Below are 17,642 nucleotides of genomic sequence, written 5' to 3' on the forward strand. Positions count from 1 at the left end.
TCCCATCCCATCCCATCCATTCCATCCCATCCCATCCCATCCATCCCATCCCCTCCCAACCATCCCATCCCATCCATCCCATCCATCCCATCCCACCACATCCCATCCCATCCCATTCCATCCCATTCCATCCCATCCCTCCCATCCCATCCCACCACATCCCATCCCATCCCATCCCATCCATTCCATCCCATCCCATCCCATCCATCCCATCCATCCCATCCCCTCCCAACCATCCCATCCCATCCATCCCATCCATCCCATCCAACACATCCCATCCCATCCCACTGCCTGACACTCATCACTTTGAAGACTCCTTGTCCCAAAGAACTGCCTTACACTTCATCGTATGGAAAGACTCTACTTTGGCAGAGATTTTTCTAACTCTTTCATATTTATTGTCTCATCAAAAAGGAAATTTCACTTGTGAGACTCAGCCAGGTGTGAGGGAAAGGAGCCCATGAAGAAGCACCAGCCCAGGTCTTTGCCTGGCAATAAACCTGGAGTCTTCTGAATGGAGTCTCAGCTATAAAGACGGGACTGAAGGCAGCATGGCACCCTCTGCAGGGGACCGATGGTGTTCCCACCCAGCCCTGTCCTCGCTTGCCATGGGACCCTTTGCCTCTGTCATTCTGCATGTGCAATAGTGTCTGTCTTGACTTTGGAAGTGGCTTATTTGGTCCTGATTTGTCAGGAAACTTCTAGGCAATGTGGCCATCAGGTTTGACAAGGGGTAACTGATGAGTCCTTGTGCCTAGTACTGGGCCTGGGATGGAGTCCATTCCCCAAACTGTGGATGGCTGTCACCTGCTTGCCACATTCATATGTGGAAGCTGGTGGCTGCAGTCCCTGAGGCCTTAGAAGGGAGTATGTCTTTGAGGTGCCCGGCGCAAAATAAGTCATACTAGCTGGTACAGCCTAGCAAGGTTAGAAGGAACCTAAAGACGAAAGACTAGGAGGTCCTCCTGCACGTGAAAAGCTGAGGCCCAGATGAAATGAGGAACTCTCCCAAGGTCTGTAGTCAGTCAGTGGCACCCAGAGACTCTGCCCATGTGCCCTGCCCATGGGGCCACTCCACAGATTGCTGGGATGGGGACAGTTGGGCCTGTATGGCCCTAGGATCACCTGTGGAGTGAGCTCCACTCAACAGAAGTCTAACGTGGCAGCTTTGGTTCGGGGCTGGGCACGTGGGGCTCCCATTTGCAGTGATGAGGTGCCATTCCTGGCACACAGCAGGCTCGGGCTGTCTGGGCTGCTCATTCAGTGCAGTTTATGGAAGAGCCGGCTCCTGCTGATGTGGCGAATTTGGTTTGCTCTCGTCCCCCTGCCCTGCCCATTCAACTGTTCCCCTGACCTCTACAGAAACACGTCCAGGCCCTGCCAGCTGGCAGCAATGCTGAGCTGGTCAGACCCTAGCCCTGGAGGGGCCCAGGGGATGGAAGACCCTGGAGAGAAAGGCTCTTCTGCTTTGTGACTATGCCAGCACAGCCAGGGCCCTACTTCCTGTCATGCCCACAAGCCTGAGTCCCCAGTCTCTCTTTTGAGGCTCAAGGGGTCGGCTGTGGCCACTCAGGGCTCCCAGCCTGGAGAGCCAGCTTCATCACCCTGGACCCTCCTCCGGAGCAAATGGCCCTTGAGACCACCACAGCTAACCCTTCATGGGCATGAGAGGGCAGCACTTGGCTCAAGGGCAGAGAGGCTGAAGGCAGTGTGGCACATTCTGGGCAGCATGAGCAGCATCGGGCTCAGGGGGCAGAGCAGGGCGAGAATACACAGAGGAAGAGGAAGCAGAGCTCGAGGCAGCTGTGGGCGAGGGGCGTAAGGAAGCCCTTACCATAATGCCACACTCGCCTGGTCCCTGAGGGCCACTAGGATTTGGCAGTGGGGCCCTGGGCTTCCCCACTGAAGGTGGAGCCAACCCCTGAAGGAAACAGGGCTGCACACCCCAGACCATTCTTGTGCTGTTTGAGGACCACCCACCGCGCCTCTCCTAGCAGATGACTTGAGAGCTACTGCTGCTTGGCTCCTGTTCAGGTGGTGCCAGGTACTTATAGGAACGTTGGCGCATTCCATCCTCACAGCAGTCCTGAAAGGTAGAATTTTTTTTTAAATATCATTTTACAAATGATGACACTGAGGCAGCTCAGAGAGGTTAGCTGAGCTGCCCAAGGTCTGTCAGAAAACTCCTAAGGGGTGAGAGGCAAGGTCCAACCCCAAAGCAGCTGGTCCCCTTGCCCCTCCCTCCCAACAGGCCATCTGCCTGCCCTGAAGCTGTTCGGCTTTAGATGCACTCTGTCCCACCCTCTTGAGTCCACCGGTGCCAGCTGTCTCCCCGACACTCCCCAGCCTGAGCCAGGCCGTTAGCACTCTGTAGGAGGGCTCATGTTCTCCTGTTATCAGTGATCGCTTTGAACAGACAGTCCCTGGCAGCCCCTGAGCTCCACATTCTCTACGTGAGCAGCCCTGGGCAGGCAGGTGGGTGTGCTGCTGGGCAGCAGCAGGTACAGTGAGTGCTTGCCCCTGGCTTCTGCCCATACTTAGCACTCCACCAACGCTTGCCACCCCCAATGTGCAGAGGGCAGTCTGGATGATCTTGGTGTACCAGGACACATATGGTCACCTGCAAGACACTACAAATGAATGAAGTGACAGCATTTGCTTGCCTTTATCCCCAGAAGCCCTGCTGAATCAACTGAGAAGAGACCTGCGGAGCAATCACCATGAGTATCTCAGCTCTTGGAGGCAGCACCAAAGGTGAGGCCTGGGCTCCCTGGTGTCCCGGGCTCTGCTTGGGGCTGTTTTCTTCCAAGCCTGCCCCTACAGGCCGCAAGCACTGTCCCAGCAGCAAAGGGAGAGCAGCATACTGGGAGGACTGGAACGGAGGCCGAGGGTCCTGGGGCTGCGTTCCTCTTTTGAGGCTGGTGGCTTTTCCTACCACAGGGAAGCCTCTGCCATCAGGTGAGGAGGAGCGCAATAACGTCCTCAAGCAGATGAAAGTGCGAACCACGCTGAAGGGGGACAAGAGCTGGATCACCAAGCAGGATGAATCGGAGGGTCGCACCATGTAAGGCAAGGAGGCCGGGAGGGACCGCAGCAACGTGGGGGCGTGCAATCCGTGGGGGCCTGACCATACCTGGGGATGCAAAGGGGCTTCCACCGTTCAGAGCTCCACCAGGCCATGTAGAGGGCAGAGCATGGGAAAGGCTATCCAGCAATGTCACAGGGTGGGAGGGCCCCTGGTTGCCTGGGAAGGAGAATATGAGGCACAAATGGCAAGACTAGCTGGGCAGCCTCTAGGATGGAGGCCACAGGGTGGCAGGTGGCAGGGAGTCTTGGAGCCACTCTTTCAGGATGCCTCTTTCCCCCAGAGAGCTGCCCTCAGGTCGGAGTCGTGCCACATCCTTTTCATCAGCTGGGGAGGTTCCAAAGCCCAGGTAAGAGGTGGTACTCAGGTGGCTGGTGGGTCAGCCCCAGGGACTCTCCTAAGGCTTGGGGTCAGCCCTCAACAGGGAGGGGTGGGCAGTCCACAGGGGACAGGGATGCAGCCCCAGCCAAGAGTCTGCAATGAGTAATTTGAAATCTGCAGGAAAGGGAGTGTAGGAGTCACTTGGTCCAGGCCCTTGGCCTTGCTGTGTGGCTGTGGGGCAGCTGACTTCCCTGCTGGGCCTCCATGGCTCCAGCTGTTAACTGGGATTGAAGTTGTCTTTAAGAAGACGATTATTCTGACCTCCCACCCATTCCCTGCAGGGAGTGAGACTGCCTCTGAGATGCTTTGGGCAGCTTCCAGAGTCACAGTGACTCACTCCTGCAGGTCGCCCTGACTGCTTGAGTGTACTTGGGACTTGGCATGCCTGTAGAGAGGCATGAGTTTGCTCTGACTGTCTCCCAAGTTTATCGTGACATATTTTGTCAGCTGACCAAGGAGAACTGGCTTCTGTCTCTTTTGGGGACTTTTCCATAACAGTGTTCAGAGGGGCTCTGAAGCGTAGGCACACCCTGCTGGCATCTGGAGGAACTGCTCCTGAAAGAGAAAGGGAACTGAAATTCAGGCTTGCTTCTTGCTCCAAACAGCTGACAGGTGGCTTCTCAGGGGGTGGTAGAGGCAGTGGTAGCCTCTGGAAGGGAGGGCCTCAAGTTTACAGCCGGCACACAGGGCTGCCTTTAGTAACTACGGTCTCTCTGTCACCCCTCGATGACTCGGCTCCCACTACCTGCCAGGTCCCATGCTGGGCACAGAGGATGCAGTAGTGGCCAAGACAAAGGCCCTGTCTTCGGGAAACTGACATCCCAGCAGGAGGCTCAGGCAGGACCCTAATAAACAGTTGAATACAAGAGCGAGAACCCCCACGTGTGCCTGCAACATGGCCACCTCTGGGAGGCTGTCTCCTGTTAGGATTGTGGGGATGGAGACTACTGGGGCTCTGTTGCCCTTGACCCAAACCCTGATGCTCCAGCCCAAATCCCATCCATTGCAGGACAGAAGGGTCTACCCTGACCCCTTGACTCCTCCCCTAACTCTGAGGAGGACTCTTTGCAGGGGCCCTTAACTCCTGCCCGAGGCCAGAACTTACAGGCCGACCACACCCGGCTGTCAGCTCCCTGCCTGCTCACCTTAGCTGCCCCCTGAGTTATCTGAGCCCCCTCAGTTGCTGCCAAGCAGAAGGTCTCAAACACCTGGAGCCTAATGTTTCCCAGCCACTGAACAAGCCCTGGACATGCCCTTTCCTCTCAAACTTCCACCAAGACTTGGGGTGTGGGCATGCAAGGAGCTGGAGCAAAGAGGGCCCTGAAGGACAGGAAGGGGGACAACTGGCTTTGGTTGGCTGCTGCCTGGGCTCTCACCCTCAGGTCCTCATGCACCTTCCTGGTGGAGGCTGTTGAGGGAGATCAGGTCAGGCCCCGGGCTGAGGGGAAGCCTCTGGCTCTGACTGGGGAGCCTCCAGCCTGCACTGGTTCAGCCCCAAGCACAGAGGATGGGATGGCTGTTAGCTGAGAGGAGCGCTCCCTCGGCGCAGCACTGGGGCCCGGCTGGCCAAGGAGAAGCTGGACTTTGGAGAGGCCATCAACCTGCCATGAGGAGTCACCTTGGGCTCTTTTCCTGGGGGAGCATGAAGGAAACAGGCAGAGTGGAGCAGACACCTGACTGGGGGCACAGGGGGCTGGCACCCCTCGTTTCTGCTGTACTGGGACACCTGGAGCACTTGCCAGCCAACCTTATTTGCTATAGTTAAGGGCAGGATAAAGTAGGATGACCTGAGCCCTCCAGCAAACCTCGCTTCACTCCACCCCTCCTTCCCTTTGGCAGGCCTCCGAACACAAGGGCTCCGACTGGCTACATCATCCGGTAAGTGACCGCAGGACTCTGCCGGCTTTCCTGTGCCCACTCGTACCACCCCTTGACTTCTTACCCCTCCAGCCCCTCCAGGGAGCTCACCAGCATCTCCTGGGCTCTCTTTCAGGGGAGTGTTCACCAAGCCCATAGACAGCTCTTCCCAGCCCCAGCAGCAGTTCCCCAAGGCCAACGGGACTCCAAAAAGGTGTGTCCATGGGGTGTTGGCCAGTCGGCCAGTGGGGAGGTGTGAGGGCCTGGTCTGGGCTTGTGGCAGAGAGAGCGCTCTGCCTGTCAGGAGTGTGGGGCCTTGGAGGTGCCAGTTCTCATCCTGTGTAGGGCAGGATCCTGGAGAGCAGGGTGGGGTGGCCAGAGGAGATGGGTTGGGGTGGGACTGGCAGTCCCAAGTGGATGTGTGGGTCTCTGGGAGGTCCTGGGCCACTAACAGTGTCCTTGTCCTGGGGTCAGTCCTGGCTACTGGGACAGAGAGGTGCAGGAGTTTGGGAGGGGCTGGGTGTAGAGTCCCCCTAGTCTGGCAGTGGGCACCCTTGACTTGACTTGCTGATGGCATTGAGAAGGCTGAAGTTGCATGCAATTCAAGCACCTTGGCATCAGACATTGCCTGGGGCTCCATCAGACTGGAAAGGCCAAAGGGATCAGGAAACAGGAAGCAAAGACATAGGCAAGAGCCCTCTGGGCTGTTCCCTGAAGCTCGGTGGGATTTGCCTATGCAGCAGGGGCTGCCCTGTTCTGAGCAGCACAGTTCTGGGTGTCTGTCAGGGCCAAAAGCAGAGAGGAAAGGCTCCCAGGCAGTTCCTGGCCCACCTATCACGTGTCCACTGGGCTGTATGGCCAAATCTGGAGGCAGGACGGAGCCTGCAGGTAGATACATGGAACATTCTCCTCTCTAGTGCTGCCAGTCTGGTGAGAACAGCTAACACTGGTCCTCCCCGCCCCTCCTCCTCTGGCTACAAGATGACCACTGAGGATTACAAGAAGCTGTGAGTATGCAACACCAGGCTCACCGTGGTTCCCTCCTCCAAGGAACAAGTCCAAACTCTGGGTCCGCTGAAGGCAGCTGGCTACTTGCCTCCGAGCGCAGCCCGGGAAGTCCCGCCTGCCTGACACTCCCTGCCAGTTGCAGCTGTGGCCTGGAGCCACCAGAGGGTAACAAGTCCCAGAAAACTGGATGGCAGTGCACATTGCACGTCTAATCTGAGGCAGAGGAGGGACTGCAGGAAGCTTGTAGGAGGGGCCCCACGGATCTGGGGAAAGGATCATGGGTCGTGAGGCTGCTGCTGGCTGGTTGTGCTTCCTGGGCTTGGCCCTGCACCCTGCCGAGCCTCAGGTGCTCTGCCTGGCTGCGCTGGGCTGGGGGCCTGGGGATCCTCAGGGTGCTGCTGTCAGTCTGAGCATCGTGTGCCTAAATCTGAGCTGCTTCTTGGATAGAAACCTTTGGGGTTCCACTTCGTGCTCCCCTTGGGGTCCCTTTCAAAGCCCCCCACCCCCCACTGTATGCTCAGGGAGGGGGGTTCTCTGGACAGAGGTGTGAATTGTGCCTCTAGTTCCCAGGGGACCACATCTTTCTGTTGTTTGTCCCTTGCCTCCACCATCCAGGGATGGGGAGCATCTGGGTAACCTTTCTAGGGAAGGAGAGAGGCTCAAACAGGGAGGGAGGGGAGAGCTGGCTCTCAAGGAGGAACAAGTGGCATGAACTAAGGCCCAAAGGCAGAGATACTGACTTGCCTTGTCACTGGTGTTGAAAGCCAGGAAGCCAAGCTGCTGAGGGTGGCAGCCTATGACAGAAAAGTGCCTCTCCCCTCTCTTAGGGCACCCTACAATGTCAGGCGCAGCTCTACATCAGGGGACACCGAGGAGGAGGAGGAGGTGCCTTTCTCCTCAGATGAACAGAAGCGGAGGTAACGGAATGGTGCCTTTTGGGCATCCCAGGGGGCAGGGCAGGAGCCTGAGTCTTCGAAGACTGCTGGAATGAATTGAACTGGTTGGGGTGACAAAATGCACAACACGTAGGCCATCAGCGGTAGCCCATGGAGCATGAGAATAGGGGTCATTCTTTGAGTGCCAGAACCACCCACTCAGTGTTGGGCCAGCTGAGGGGCCCTTGAGAACCTTCTGTGGGGTAGAACCTACGTACTGTGCGTCCAGGGATAAACCTCATTTGGAGGCTCTTCAGGGCTCTAAATCGGTTTGTTAGAAAGGGCCCTGAGACAGTTGGACAAAAATATTCAAGGAGAAGCCAGTACCCTCTATCTGCATGATCTGCATGATCTGCATGCCTTGGGGGCAGGGGTTGACTCCACAGTTCTGAATGCCCCTGGACCCCAAACTGAGCCCCAAGCACGCGCAGCAGTGGGAGTGTGCCCCATGCTGCTGAAATTCTACCCCAGTCTCTGCACCAAGTTGCCCTCATCCACGCAGGCCAGCAAAGTTCCATGGACCCTTGCCCCTCCTCAGTCCTTTGTCCATGGGGACTGACCACACACCACCCAGTACTGGTGAACTGTGACAGGGTTTTGTAAGCACCTTTTGTATGCCTTCGGCTTGGGGCCTGTACAGCAGTTGGGCCCTGAGGAAATAAAGCCCTCCCCTCTCTGGGCTCAGCCAGCCACCAGTTCCGTATCTGCTGACCCATCTGTGGCACAGGAATCACAGCAAAGCCCCACTGCCAAAGGCCCTGGCAGATTGGCTATCCTCAGGGGATAGTTCACAGTGGCAGGGGCCCCCAGGCCTGGGTGGAGCAAGGAAAAGAGCCAGAAGCTAAGAGTGGCCTAGCATTGAATGCCAGCTCTGCCACCTGCTAGGTGAGTGCTCTTGGGCAAATAATGAAAGCTTCTTGGACTCAGTTTCCTCATCTGTAAATTGCAGAGGATACTAGCACCTACTTTCCTGGATTGAGAAGAGCAATAAACCAATGCGAGGACATTGGCATCTGGCGCAGAGCTGGGCACATGCCACACACTTGATAAACGTGGGCTGCCCTTCCTTCAGTTTCTACATTTCCTTTGAATAGTCCTTGGAGCAGGTGCAAATCTGGTTTCTCCCATACCTTGCCTCCCTGGGCTGGCCCTAAGTCATCCCGAGTCCATCCCAGGCTAGGCTGGCAGAGCATGTCCAGCTTGGCACCCATCAGATGCTCCCCCACCCCGTGTCACCCCAGGTCAGAGGCTGCAAGCAGTGTTCTGAGGAGAACAGCTCCCCGGGAGCACTCCTACGTCCTGTCGGCAGCCAAGAAGAGCACTGGGTGAGTTGCCACCAACTGGCTCCAGGCTCTAGGACAGCTCTCCTCTCCTCAGAGCTCCAGCCTTCTCTGGCTGATGAAAGGGTGGGTGGAGAGATCACCCCCAAGGGCCTTCCTAGCTGAGCCTTCTCAGATTCTCAGATGTACTTTCTAGAAAATGGAGAGGTCTGGCGGTTACCACCAGGGAAGGTGAAGTGCCGGGAATGGGAGAGGACCCAGGACCCCCTGGGGTAAAGCAGTCTTGATGTCACCTGCCCACGGGCTCTGCCCAAAGCTTTGCCTTTCTCTTTCGTTTCAAGCAGTCCTACCCAGGAGACACAGGCGCCGTTTATTGCGAAGAGGTAAGTGTCATCAAGGGACATCTTGGAAGCCTGTTACTGGCCACAGGAAGGCCTTCCGTCAGCTGGGGTGTAATGTGGGAGCTGTGGAGAGGGGATGTGGATGTGGGGGCTACTGTCCCTGAGCAGGGGAAGTTGTGAGGGGCTGGGGGCTTCTGTCTGGAGGCTGTGGTAGCATATGTGGTAGCATATGTGGTAGCATATGTGGTCAAGCTCTTCCATTTGCCAATGGCTAATGGGGCTGGGTCCCTGACCCAAGATGGAGCATTTCCAAGGCCCTCTGGGAGTTGTTCCCCTGCCCCTGTTGCTTGCCTCTTGCCTTGCCTTCTGCTGTCACGCAGGATCAAAACCTGGGCCATCAGGAGAACTTCCCCTGGGAGGTGACTGTGACATTGGAGATGGGCCCTAAAGGGTGAACAGGGCTTAATAGGGAATGATCAGAACGTCAGGACACTCCAGCTGACTGAGGGAGGGGTGTCACCATTAGTTGAGACAGGGCACCTTCTGGAGGAGGAAAATATTCGGGGGAAAGCAGGAAAGAAAATTCTGGAAAGTTGAATTTGAGGGACTTCCAGTTTAGTGGACAGGGAAGGCCTCTCTCCATGCTGAGGTGGCTAGCTGGGGACTGAAAACCCAAGAGAAGATAGCATGCCAACTGCCCCAGGCAGAGGGCCCCATGGTGCCCAGGCCCGGGGTGGGACTAGCTTGCTGGGTTGGAAGACCGGAAGGTTGGCAGGAATACAGAGAGCAGGGATGGGGGCAGCACAAAGGAAGTGACAGAGAATGGCGGGGGGTCTTCCTGGTTCCATTTGGTTCCTGTGGTTTCTGTAACGCAGTACCACAAACTGAGCAGCTTAAAAAACCAGAAAAGACTTATCTCCCGGTTCTGGAGACCAGAAGTCCAGATCAAGGTGTTAGCAGGGTGGGTTCCTTCTGGAGGCTCTGAGGGAGAAACCGTCCCAGGCCACTCTCCTGGCTTCTGGTGGTGGTTGGCGATCCTTGGCGTTCCTTGGCTTGTACCTGCATCACTCCAGTCTGTGCCTCTGTCTTCACATGGCCTTCTCTTCCCTGTGTGTCTGTGTCCAGATTTCCCTCTTCTTACAAGGACAGCGGTCATTGGATTTAGGACCCATCCTATTCCAGTATGACCTCATCTTACCTGATTACATCTGCAAACACCCTATTTCCAAATAAGGTTACAGTCACAGGTTCCAGGGGACATGAATTTTGGGGGGACACTATTCAAGCCAGTATGCTGTCCTTATCCTGAGCTGGCATCACTGAACCCCCAGCCTGGGCCACCTCTTGGCCGTGATCCTGAAGGGTTGGCCCAGTTAGACACCACTGGAAGCATGTCCTTCAAGGCCTGCAAGCTCCAGGGCAGCCAAGAAGACCACGAGCACCATTTCTCTTCTTGCTCAAAGGGTGGAGGTGGTGGAAGAGGACGGGCCTTCTGAGAAGAGCCAGGACCCATCTGCTCTGGCAAGATCCACTCCCGGCCCAAACAGGTAATCCATTGCGCTCATCTCTGCCTAGGGCTGGTGGCTGCTACACCTGCCACTCAGTCACTAAGGAACCTCAGTCAGGGCACCTCCATGCTGGGCTTAGAGATCAGTGTCTCTATGTGCCCAGTGACAAGATGGGACAACGAAATCAGTAAGGGCCCATCTGGCTGGATGTCCCAGTGCTGAAAGGAGCAAAACAGTCCAGCCTCCCGGGAGAGAGCACCTGGCTCTGGTCTGTTGACTATGTATCTGTGTCACCTTAACCCTTGCACCACTGAGCCTGGTGGCAACTTGAACACCCCAAGAAAAAGTACCATCCTTGGGGTTTGAGAGGGCCAGCCACCATGGCAGTAGCCTGCCATTGTCAGACTTGCTCCTTGCACTCCAATAAGTTAGCCATGTTCAGCATGCCCAGGGAGGAGGCTCTGACATCTCCAGAGCCTCTCACAGCCACCTTCTTTGCCAGTGCGGATGAAGGCAGGACCAAAGCGTCTCAGGCAATTTGGATCGGGTGCCTGCCGAGTATGCCTAGCCCCGGTGGGAGCCAGGAGCTCAGGTGGGTGCCGAGAGCTGACTCTGGCTTGTGAGTGGGTGTGATGGCTTCCCGCCAGCCTGGCTGGCTGGTTCTGCCAGCTGGAGAGGGTGTGGCAGTGGGATGACGGGGCAAGGACAGGCTGAGTGCTGGTGATCTCACTCCAGGAAGGGCCGTGATTTGTCCTGATTTCTGATCCCTGAGAATCTGGGCAGATAATGGTGCTCTCTTGTCTGTGGACAACTAATACCTTCCTGTACTTTGTGCAGAATGGTGCTACCAGTCCTGTAGGGAGAGCCACCACTCTGTTGTCGCTGCTGTTTAAAGTGCCTGCTGGATTGAGACCTTTGCTCAAATCTAGGTCTCCTAAGAGCTGCATCTCTGTAGCACCCTTGGAAGACCCCTGCATCCAGAAGGGGAGAGGGCCTGTCCCTACAGGTCACTTCCCAGGCCCCCAAGGGCTGTTAAGGCTCTCCTAATACCATAGCAATCCCCCAATTTGAGCTCCACAGCCATTTATAGACAGGTGACCAATGTCCTCAGGGTTACTTCCTCGGTGCTGCGAGGGAGACAGAAACACTGACAGAGGGAGCCAGGAGCACGAGGCCAGCTCTCTCCATGGCCCCAGGCAGCAGACTGCCAGGGTGCTCCTCCTTTTCACTCTCTCCGTCTCTTGATTTTCTCAGTTGTCTGACTCTCCCCATAAGAACTTTGGTCCATAAGAACCTTAGAAAATGTGGAAAAGAAGATTTGAGATTTCTTTACAAGGCAATATCTAGGGCAGAGGTCCCCAGTCTTTTTGGCACCAGGGATTGGTTTCGTGAAAGACAATTTTTCCACGGGACGGGGCAGGGGATGGTTTCAGGATGAAACTGTTCCACCTCAGAATCCACCTTCATCATCATCAGGCATTGGATTCTCATAAGGAGTGCACAATCTAGATCTCTCACATGTGTAGTTCACAATACGGTCCGTGCTCTTATGAGAATCTGCTGATCTGACAGCAGGCGGAGCTAAGGCAGTAATGATCGCTAGCTTACCTCCTACTGTGCAGCCTGGTTCCCAGCAGGCCACGGACTGGTACTGGTCCTCAGGCCGGGGTTGGGGACCCCTGATCTAGGGAACTTGGCAACTGAGGGATATGGGGGCAAAGGCTGCCACAGCAAAGTATTATACCACACACTGGGGGGCTTAAACCACAGAAATTTATCATCTCCTACTTCTGGAGGCTAGAAGTCTGAGATCAAGGTGATGGCAAGATTGGTTCCTCTTGAGTCTCTCTCCTTGACTGGTAGACTCCATCTTCTCCCTGGGTCCTTATGTGCTCATCCCTGTCTGTGTATGCCTGCATCCTAATTACTTCTCGTTTTTTGAGACAGAGTCTCACTCTGTCGCCCAGGCTGGAGTGCAGTGGCACAGTCACCACTCACTGCAGCCTCGACCTCCCAGGCTCAAGAGATCCTCCAGCCTTAGCCTCCTGAGTAGCTGGGGCTATAGGCACATGCCACCATAACCAGCTAGTTTTTTTTGTTTGTTTTTTAAAAATTTTTTTATTTTTTGTAGAGACAGGGTTTCACCATGTTGCCCAGACTGGTCTGGAACTCTAGGACTCAAATCATCCTGTCTTGGCCTCCCAAAGTGCTGGGATTGCAGGCATGAGCCACCGCGCCCAGACCCTAATCACTTCTTTTAAGGACATTGGTCCAATTGGATTAGGGCCCACCCACTTCTTTAAAGGCCCCGTCTCCAAATGCAGTAACATTCTGAGGTCCTGGGGGTTAAGACCTCAACATATGAATTTTGGGTGGCACAAGTCAGCCCATAACAGTATACAGTTCTCGTTTCTCCTTATTTCTCTGTTAAAGAAAGGCAATAAATGGATTCAGGTGCCTTTTTGTTTGTTTGTTTTGTTTCTTTTTGAGATGGAGTCTCGCTCTGTCGCCCAGGCTCAAGTACAGTGGCGTGATCTCTGCTCACTGCAACCTCCGCCTCCCGGGTTCAAGCGATTCTTCTGCCTCAGCCTCCTGAGTAGCTGGGACTACAGGTGTATGCCACCATGCCTGGCTAATTTTTGCATTTTTAGTAGAGACGGGGTTTCACCATATTGGCCAGGCTAGTCTCAAACTCCTGACCTCGTGATCTGCCCGCCTTGGCATCCCAAAGTGCTGGGATTACAGGTGTGAGCCACCACGCTCGGCCTCAGGTGCTTGTTAGAAGACAATATAGGAGGCTGGGCATGGTGGCTCATGCCTGTAATCCCAGCACTTTAGGAGGCCAAGGCAGGAGGATGGCTTGAAGCCAGGAGTTTGAGACCAGCCTAGGTAGCCTAGCAAGACCCCATCTCTACCAAAAAAAAAAATTACAAATTAGTTGGGAGCATTGATGTACACCTGTAGTCCCAGCTACTTGGGAGGCTGAGGTGGGAGGACTGCCTGAGCCCAGGAGTTTGAGGCTGCAATGAGCTGTGACTGCACCCTTACATTCTAGCCTGGGTGACAGAGCGAGACCCTGTCTGTAAAACAAGAAGAAAAAAAGAGAGATAATGGAGGAGAATTAGACTGTGCTGTATTATAGATTTAAGAGGCAGTTTGACATTTATTCCAAAAAATTCCTTTGGATGTTTAATACTCATCATATGGTTGTCATTGCAAGGTGGCTTTTTAAGTTTGCTCAGGCTGCCATAACAAATAAAGGCTAGAGATTCAGGGTCCGGAGCAAGCTCCCAACAGGAGGCTCAGCTTGATGCTTCTGATAGTTCTTTCCTCCAATTCTGGTCTCTCAACATTTGGAGCTCACCCAGGCAGCTTCCAGGAAAGCTGCTGGCTGATCCTGACCCTGGAGGGCCGTCTTCTCTGACCCTACCCCATTAGGTGCTGCACTGGACCAGGCAGCCATCATCAGTACTCCCAGGCCCAGCTCCTATCTGCCTGGTGTCTGAGAAGCCCAGCCCGTGAGGAGCAATGACTCAACCAAACTCAGGGTCCTGCAGCATCTCAGAAAAGGCTGGTTTGTGGCAGAGTGGAAGAGGAGAATGTCACAGCCTTGTCCCAGGCACAGACCCATCGAGGCTATCCTCTCCCCACTCCCTGCCCTGCCCAGTCTCCCTTAACTACAGTGCAAAGGTCAGCTCCTCATAACTCTTGCCCCCCTTGCAACCTACACCCAGTTTAGGGACCCTCTCTTGGAGCACCCCTTCTCGACACCCCCAGACCTGGCTGCTTTACCCGCAGCTCTGGTCAAGCTTGCCTCACCTGACCAGCGCAGGGCCTCCTGGGTCCTGGTCCTAGGCTCTGCCCAGCATGCTGCCTGGCAGAGCGTCTGGGGAGCAGGGAGTAGGAGCACAGCTTCTGGCACGGGACAAAACCCTGGCTTTGCATCGAACTGACTGTGTGACCTTGAACAAGTCCCTTCATCTCTCAGTGCGTCAGTTTACCCGTGGGTAAAATAGGGAGAGCAGTAATAGCTACTTCCCAAGGCTGTCTCAAATACTAAATGAGATAATGCACCTGAAGTACTTACCACAGTGTCTGGGTGCTGGTATCCTCTGGGGCGTGCTCTGGGGCGTGCTGAACTGCAGGACCCTTATTCAAATACAGGAAGAGATCAATATCTCCACCTGCCGGCATTTGAGGGAAATGCGGCCAAAGGCAGTGAAAACGTAGTATCCCTCCGCCCCACATCCCCGCCTCCTCACTCTTTGGCAGGATGAGTCACACACTGTTTGGCACAGGCCACAGTTGCTCACATTCCCACAGGTGGCTGTGATCCGTTTTGGGCCTCAGGCTTCAGCAGATGCCTGCCTCTCTTCCTTGAGTGCCTTCCAAGGGTGTGCAGCCTTCCAGCATGGTCCTGGACTTCAGATTGGACTAGAGATGTCTGTGGTTGGGAGTCTGGGGAGGTGGTGGGGTAGCGAGTTGCAGGGGAGGAGAGACCCCTGTGTTAGTTTACTGGAGCTGCTGTAACAAGGTACTAGAAACCGAGTGGCTTAAAACCACAGGCGTTTATCCTCTCACAATTCTGGAAAGGCCATGTTTCCTCCAAAGGCTCTGGGGCAAAATCTGTTCCATGCCTCTCTCTTACCTTTTGTTGCCCGCAATCCTTGGTGTTTCCTGGCTTGCGCCCACCTCACTCCCATCTCGGCCTCTGTCTTCGCACAGCCATCTTCCCTCTGTGTCTGTCCAAATTCCCCTAGTCTGACACCAGTCACTGGAGCAGGCTGGGGTGACACTTTGTTCCCATTTCCTCTCTGACAGAGCCAGAAACGCCAGTGAGAAAATATGTTGTGCTTACCTGTGACATCCCGGTTCCCTGGCACCACCTGCTTTAAATGAGGCAGCCAGGGGTTTTATACTGTCATCATAAATGACATCATCCTCAACAACGATGTCATCATCGTTATCACGAGAGGAGATGGGGAGAAGTCAGAGCTGTCTGTGTGTGTAGGGCCCCTCCTGGCTTTCCTGATGGGAGAGGCCTTGTCCTTGGTAGCCCTTCCATTTCCGTCTGGTCACTTTGAGCGCTCCAGGCCCTGACCAGGGTGGAAGTGGAGGGACAGAGATGAGCAGCCCACTGACCCAGCCCTCCATGGCTCATTCCTCACTTTCACCTTGGCCATTCCAAACCCTACCCCTCCTGGGACCCCTGACTGGCTTCTTTAAAGTTCCAGTCTGATCCTATAAACCCCCCACTCCACTTCAAGCCCATCCTGCATCTTCCCTTTGCCATACCAGATCTAGTCTGTACATTCAGGACCTCTGCCAGCCTCTACCTCCTCCTCTTCCCCTGATCTCGCTTCAGCTGGCCTGGGTCAGGCTATGCCTCCATAAAGCTTGTCCACTGCTCCCATGGCGAAACCTGTTCTGGGCCCTACAGCACAGCAAGGTCAGTTTCCATGCCTCTCTGCCCCCGTCTGACTTTGCTGGGCCCAGAGCTTCACCAGGGCAGGCCTGGGACTCAAGCTTGTCTGCACTTCCAGTGCCCAGGGACAGTCAAAGGCAGGAGTGACTGCAATGTGGCTTGGAATTAGGCTTTGCTCCATGGACCTGAGGAGGTCTAGTTTGGGGTGAAGGGTCCACCCCCACAAAGCCTGAGAGCTCTATATTCTCTCTGGCCCTGGCCACACCATGGCCAAACCTGCTGGGCGTCATGCCTTGCAGTACAGCCAGAGAATGCATCAGATTTGGAGGGATGTGTGTCTGGGGTGGCCTGTGGTCACCTGGGGGAGGGCTCTGAGCATGGCTGGCAAGAGGAAAGCTCAAAGGGGCCCTTTGTCCTCACCCCTGAGTCTGCGACATCCCCTCCCACTGTTTTTCATTCCAAATTTGGTCTGTGGGTTTTCTCAGTCTCTCATACCCCTCAGTTCCTACCAGCCCATGAATGCAGAATTACCCCTGGCCTCACAAACGGCCACTTTGGATGCCCTGGTGGGGCCACAGGCTGGGGCTGCCCCTGCAAATGGTTGGTAGAAACACGGGTTGGGAGGTTTCATTTCTACCCAGAAGGGCCCTTCCTGTGCCTGAGGGAGGGTTGGGCTCAGGTCAGGGGTGGGAGACTGGGGAAGTGGCCTAAGGTCAGTGGCCCGAGCTCAGCTGCAGCACCAACAAGGCTCAAGGCCAAGGAGGAGATGACAGCAAAACAAAAGGGGGCAGTGGGTCTGGGCAGCCCACCGCACTCACCAGCCCGAGAAGGGGGAGACTTTTCTCACCTGCAACCCACTGGGTCTCTCCTTTGGCCCGCAGCTCAAGAGGTGAGGAAATTGTCCGCCTGCAGATCCTGACACCCAGGGCAGGACTCCGCCTGGTGGCCCCAGACCTGGAAGGCATGAGGTATGGGGGTCCTGCTGCTGTCCTGGCTCCCTGCACATCATTCTAGAGATGGAGGTAGCCGCCTCAGGATGCAAATGATGAGGCCTAGGGTTGGCTCTGCCACTGTAGGGCCAACAGGTTGATGGGAGGCATGGTCGACCTGGGTTCTCTGCCCCATCTCATTCTTTCACTCACAAAACCATTATGGAGCAAGCACTTGGTCTGTGTAAGGACACAGGCCCGACCCTGGGACACAGTAATGAACAGGACACCCTGGCTGGAATTGTCATCTGCCTGATGGGGGAGGCAGATGCCGACATGAGCATGAACGAGGTCAGCCAGAGATGCTGTGTGCCAGGAGCCCCTGGGAAGTGAGAGCTCAACCCTGCCAATCCCTGAAGATGGGACCAGTCAGCCGTGCTGGAGATGTTGGTGGGGGTGGGAGGAGGATTGGGTCTAAGGAGCTCGTAAAGGCCACTGAGGACATTGCCCTGCCTGTGTGAGAGGGCCACTGGGAATAGAGTGGGGTCATTCTATCCCCTCCCAGTGGTTTTCATTCCAAATTTGGTCTGTGGGTTTTCTCAGTCTCTCATACCCCTCAGTCCCTACCAGCTCATGAATGCAGAATTACCCCTGGCCTCACAAACGGCCACTTTGGATGCCCTGGTGGGGCCACAGGCTGGGGCTGCCCCTGCAAATGGTTGGTAGAAACACGGGTTGGGAGGTTTCATTTCTACCCAGAAGGGCCCTTGCTGTGGTCAGAGTCCACAGCTCTCCAGGCCACTAGGCTCTGTGCTGGGGAGGGGTGGGTCAAGGAGGCCACAACCAGCAGGGAGCACGAGGGGCTCAGCCCCTGCCCTGGGGTGGAGGACAGA

The 17,642-nt window shown here is 55.5% G+C and overlaps 1 protein-coding gene across 4 annotated transcripts in view; it reads left to right on the plus strand.

Moving 5' to 3' along the window:
• Nucleotides 1-2,533: 2,533 nt before the first annotated feature.
• ZNF185 (zinc finger protein 185 with LIM domain) overlaps nucleotides 2,534-17,642 on the plus strand; it is a 56,300-nt gene continuing 41,191 nt past the window's right edge. The window contains exons 1-12 of one of the 4 annotated variants that reach the window (XM_025373173.1): nucleotides 2,534-2,754; nucleotides 2,941-3,064; nucleotides 3,369-3,434; nucleotides 5,306-5,344; nucleotides 5,460-5,537; nucleotides 6,241-6,330; nucleotides 7,159-7,248; nucleotides 8,508-8,591; nucleotides 8,888-8,929; nucleotides 10,351-10,434; nucleotides 10,898-10,987; nucleotides 16,702-16,788. In XM_025373173.1, the coding sequence (XP_025228958.1) occupies nucleotides 2,721-2,754; nucleotides 2,941-3,064; nucleotides 3,369-3,434; nucleotides 5,306-5,344; nucleotides 5,460-5,537; nucleotides 6,241-6,330; nucleotides 7,159-7,248; nucleotides 8,508-8,591; nucleotides 8,888-8,929; nucleotides 10,351-10,434; nucleotides 10,898-10,987; nucleotides 16,702-16,788 (908 nt within the window). In that variant the 5' untranslated portion in view covers nucleotides 2,534-2,720. The remainder of the gene's footprint in view (nucleotides 2,755-2,940; nucleotides 3,065-3,368; nucleotides 3,435-5,305; nucleotides 5,345-5,459; nucleotides 5,538-6,240; nucleotides 6,331-7,158; nucleotides 7,249-8,507; nucleotides 8,592-8,887; nucleotides 8,930-10,350; nucleotides 10,435-10,897; nucleotides 10,988-16,701; nucleotides 16,789-17,642) is intronic. The other 3 variants (XM_025373174.1, XM_025373175.1, XM_025373176.1) reach the window with 3 other exon arrangements.

The sequence above is a fragment of the Theropithecus gelada genome, chromosome X (assembly GCF_003255815.1).
Source record: "Theropithecus gelada isolate Dixy chromosome X, Tgel_1.0, whole genome shotgun sequence".
Classification (NCBI taxonomy): Eukaryota; Metazoa; Chordata; class Mammalia; order Primates; family Cercopithecidae; genus Theropithecus; species Theropithecus gelada.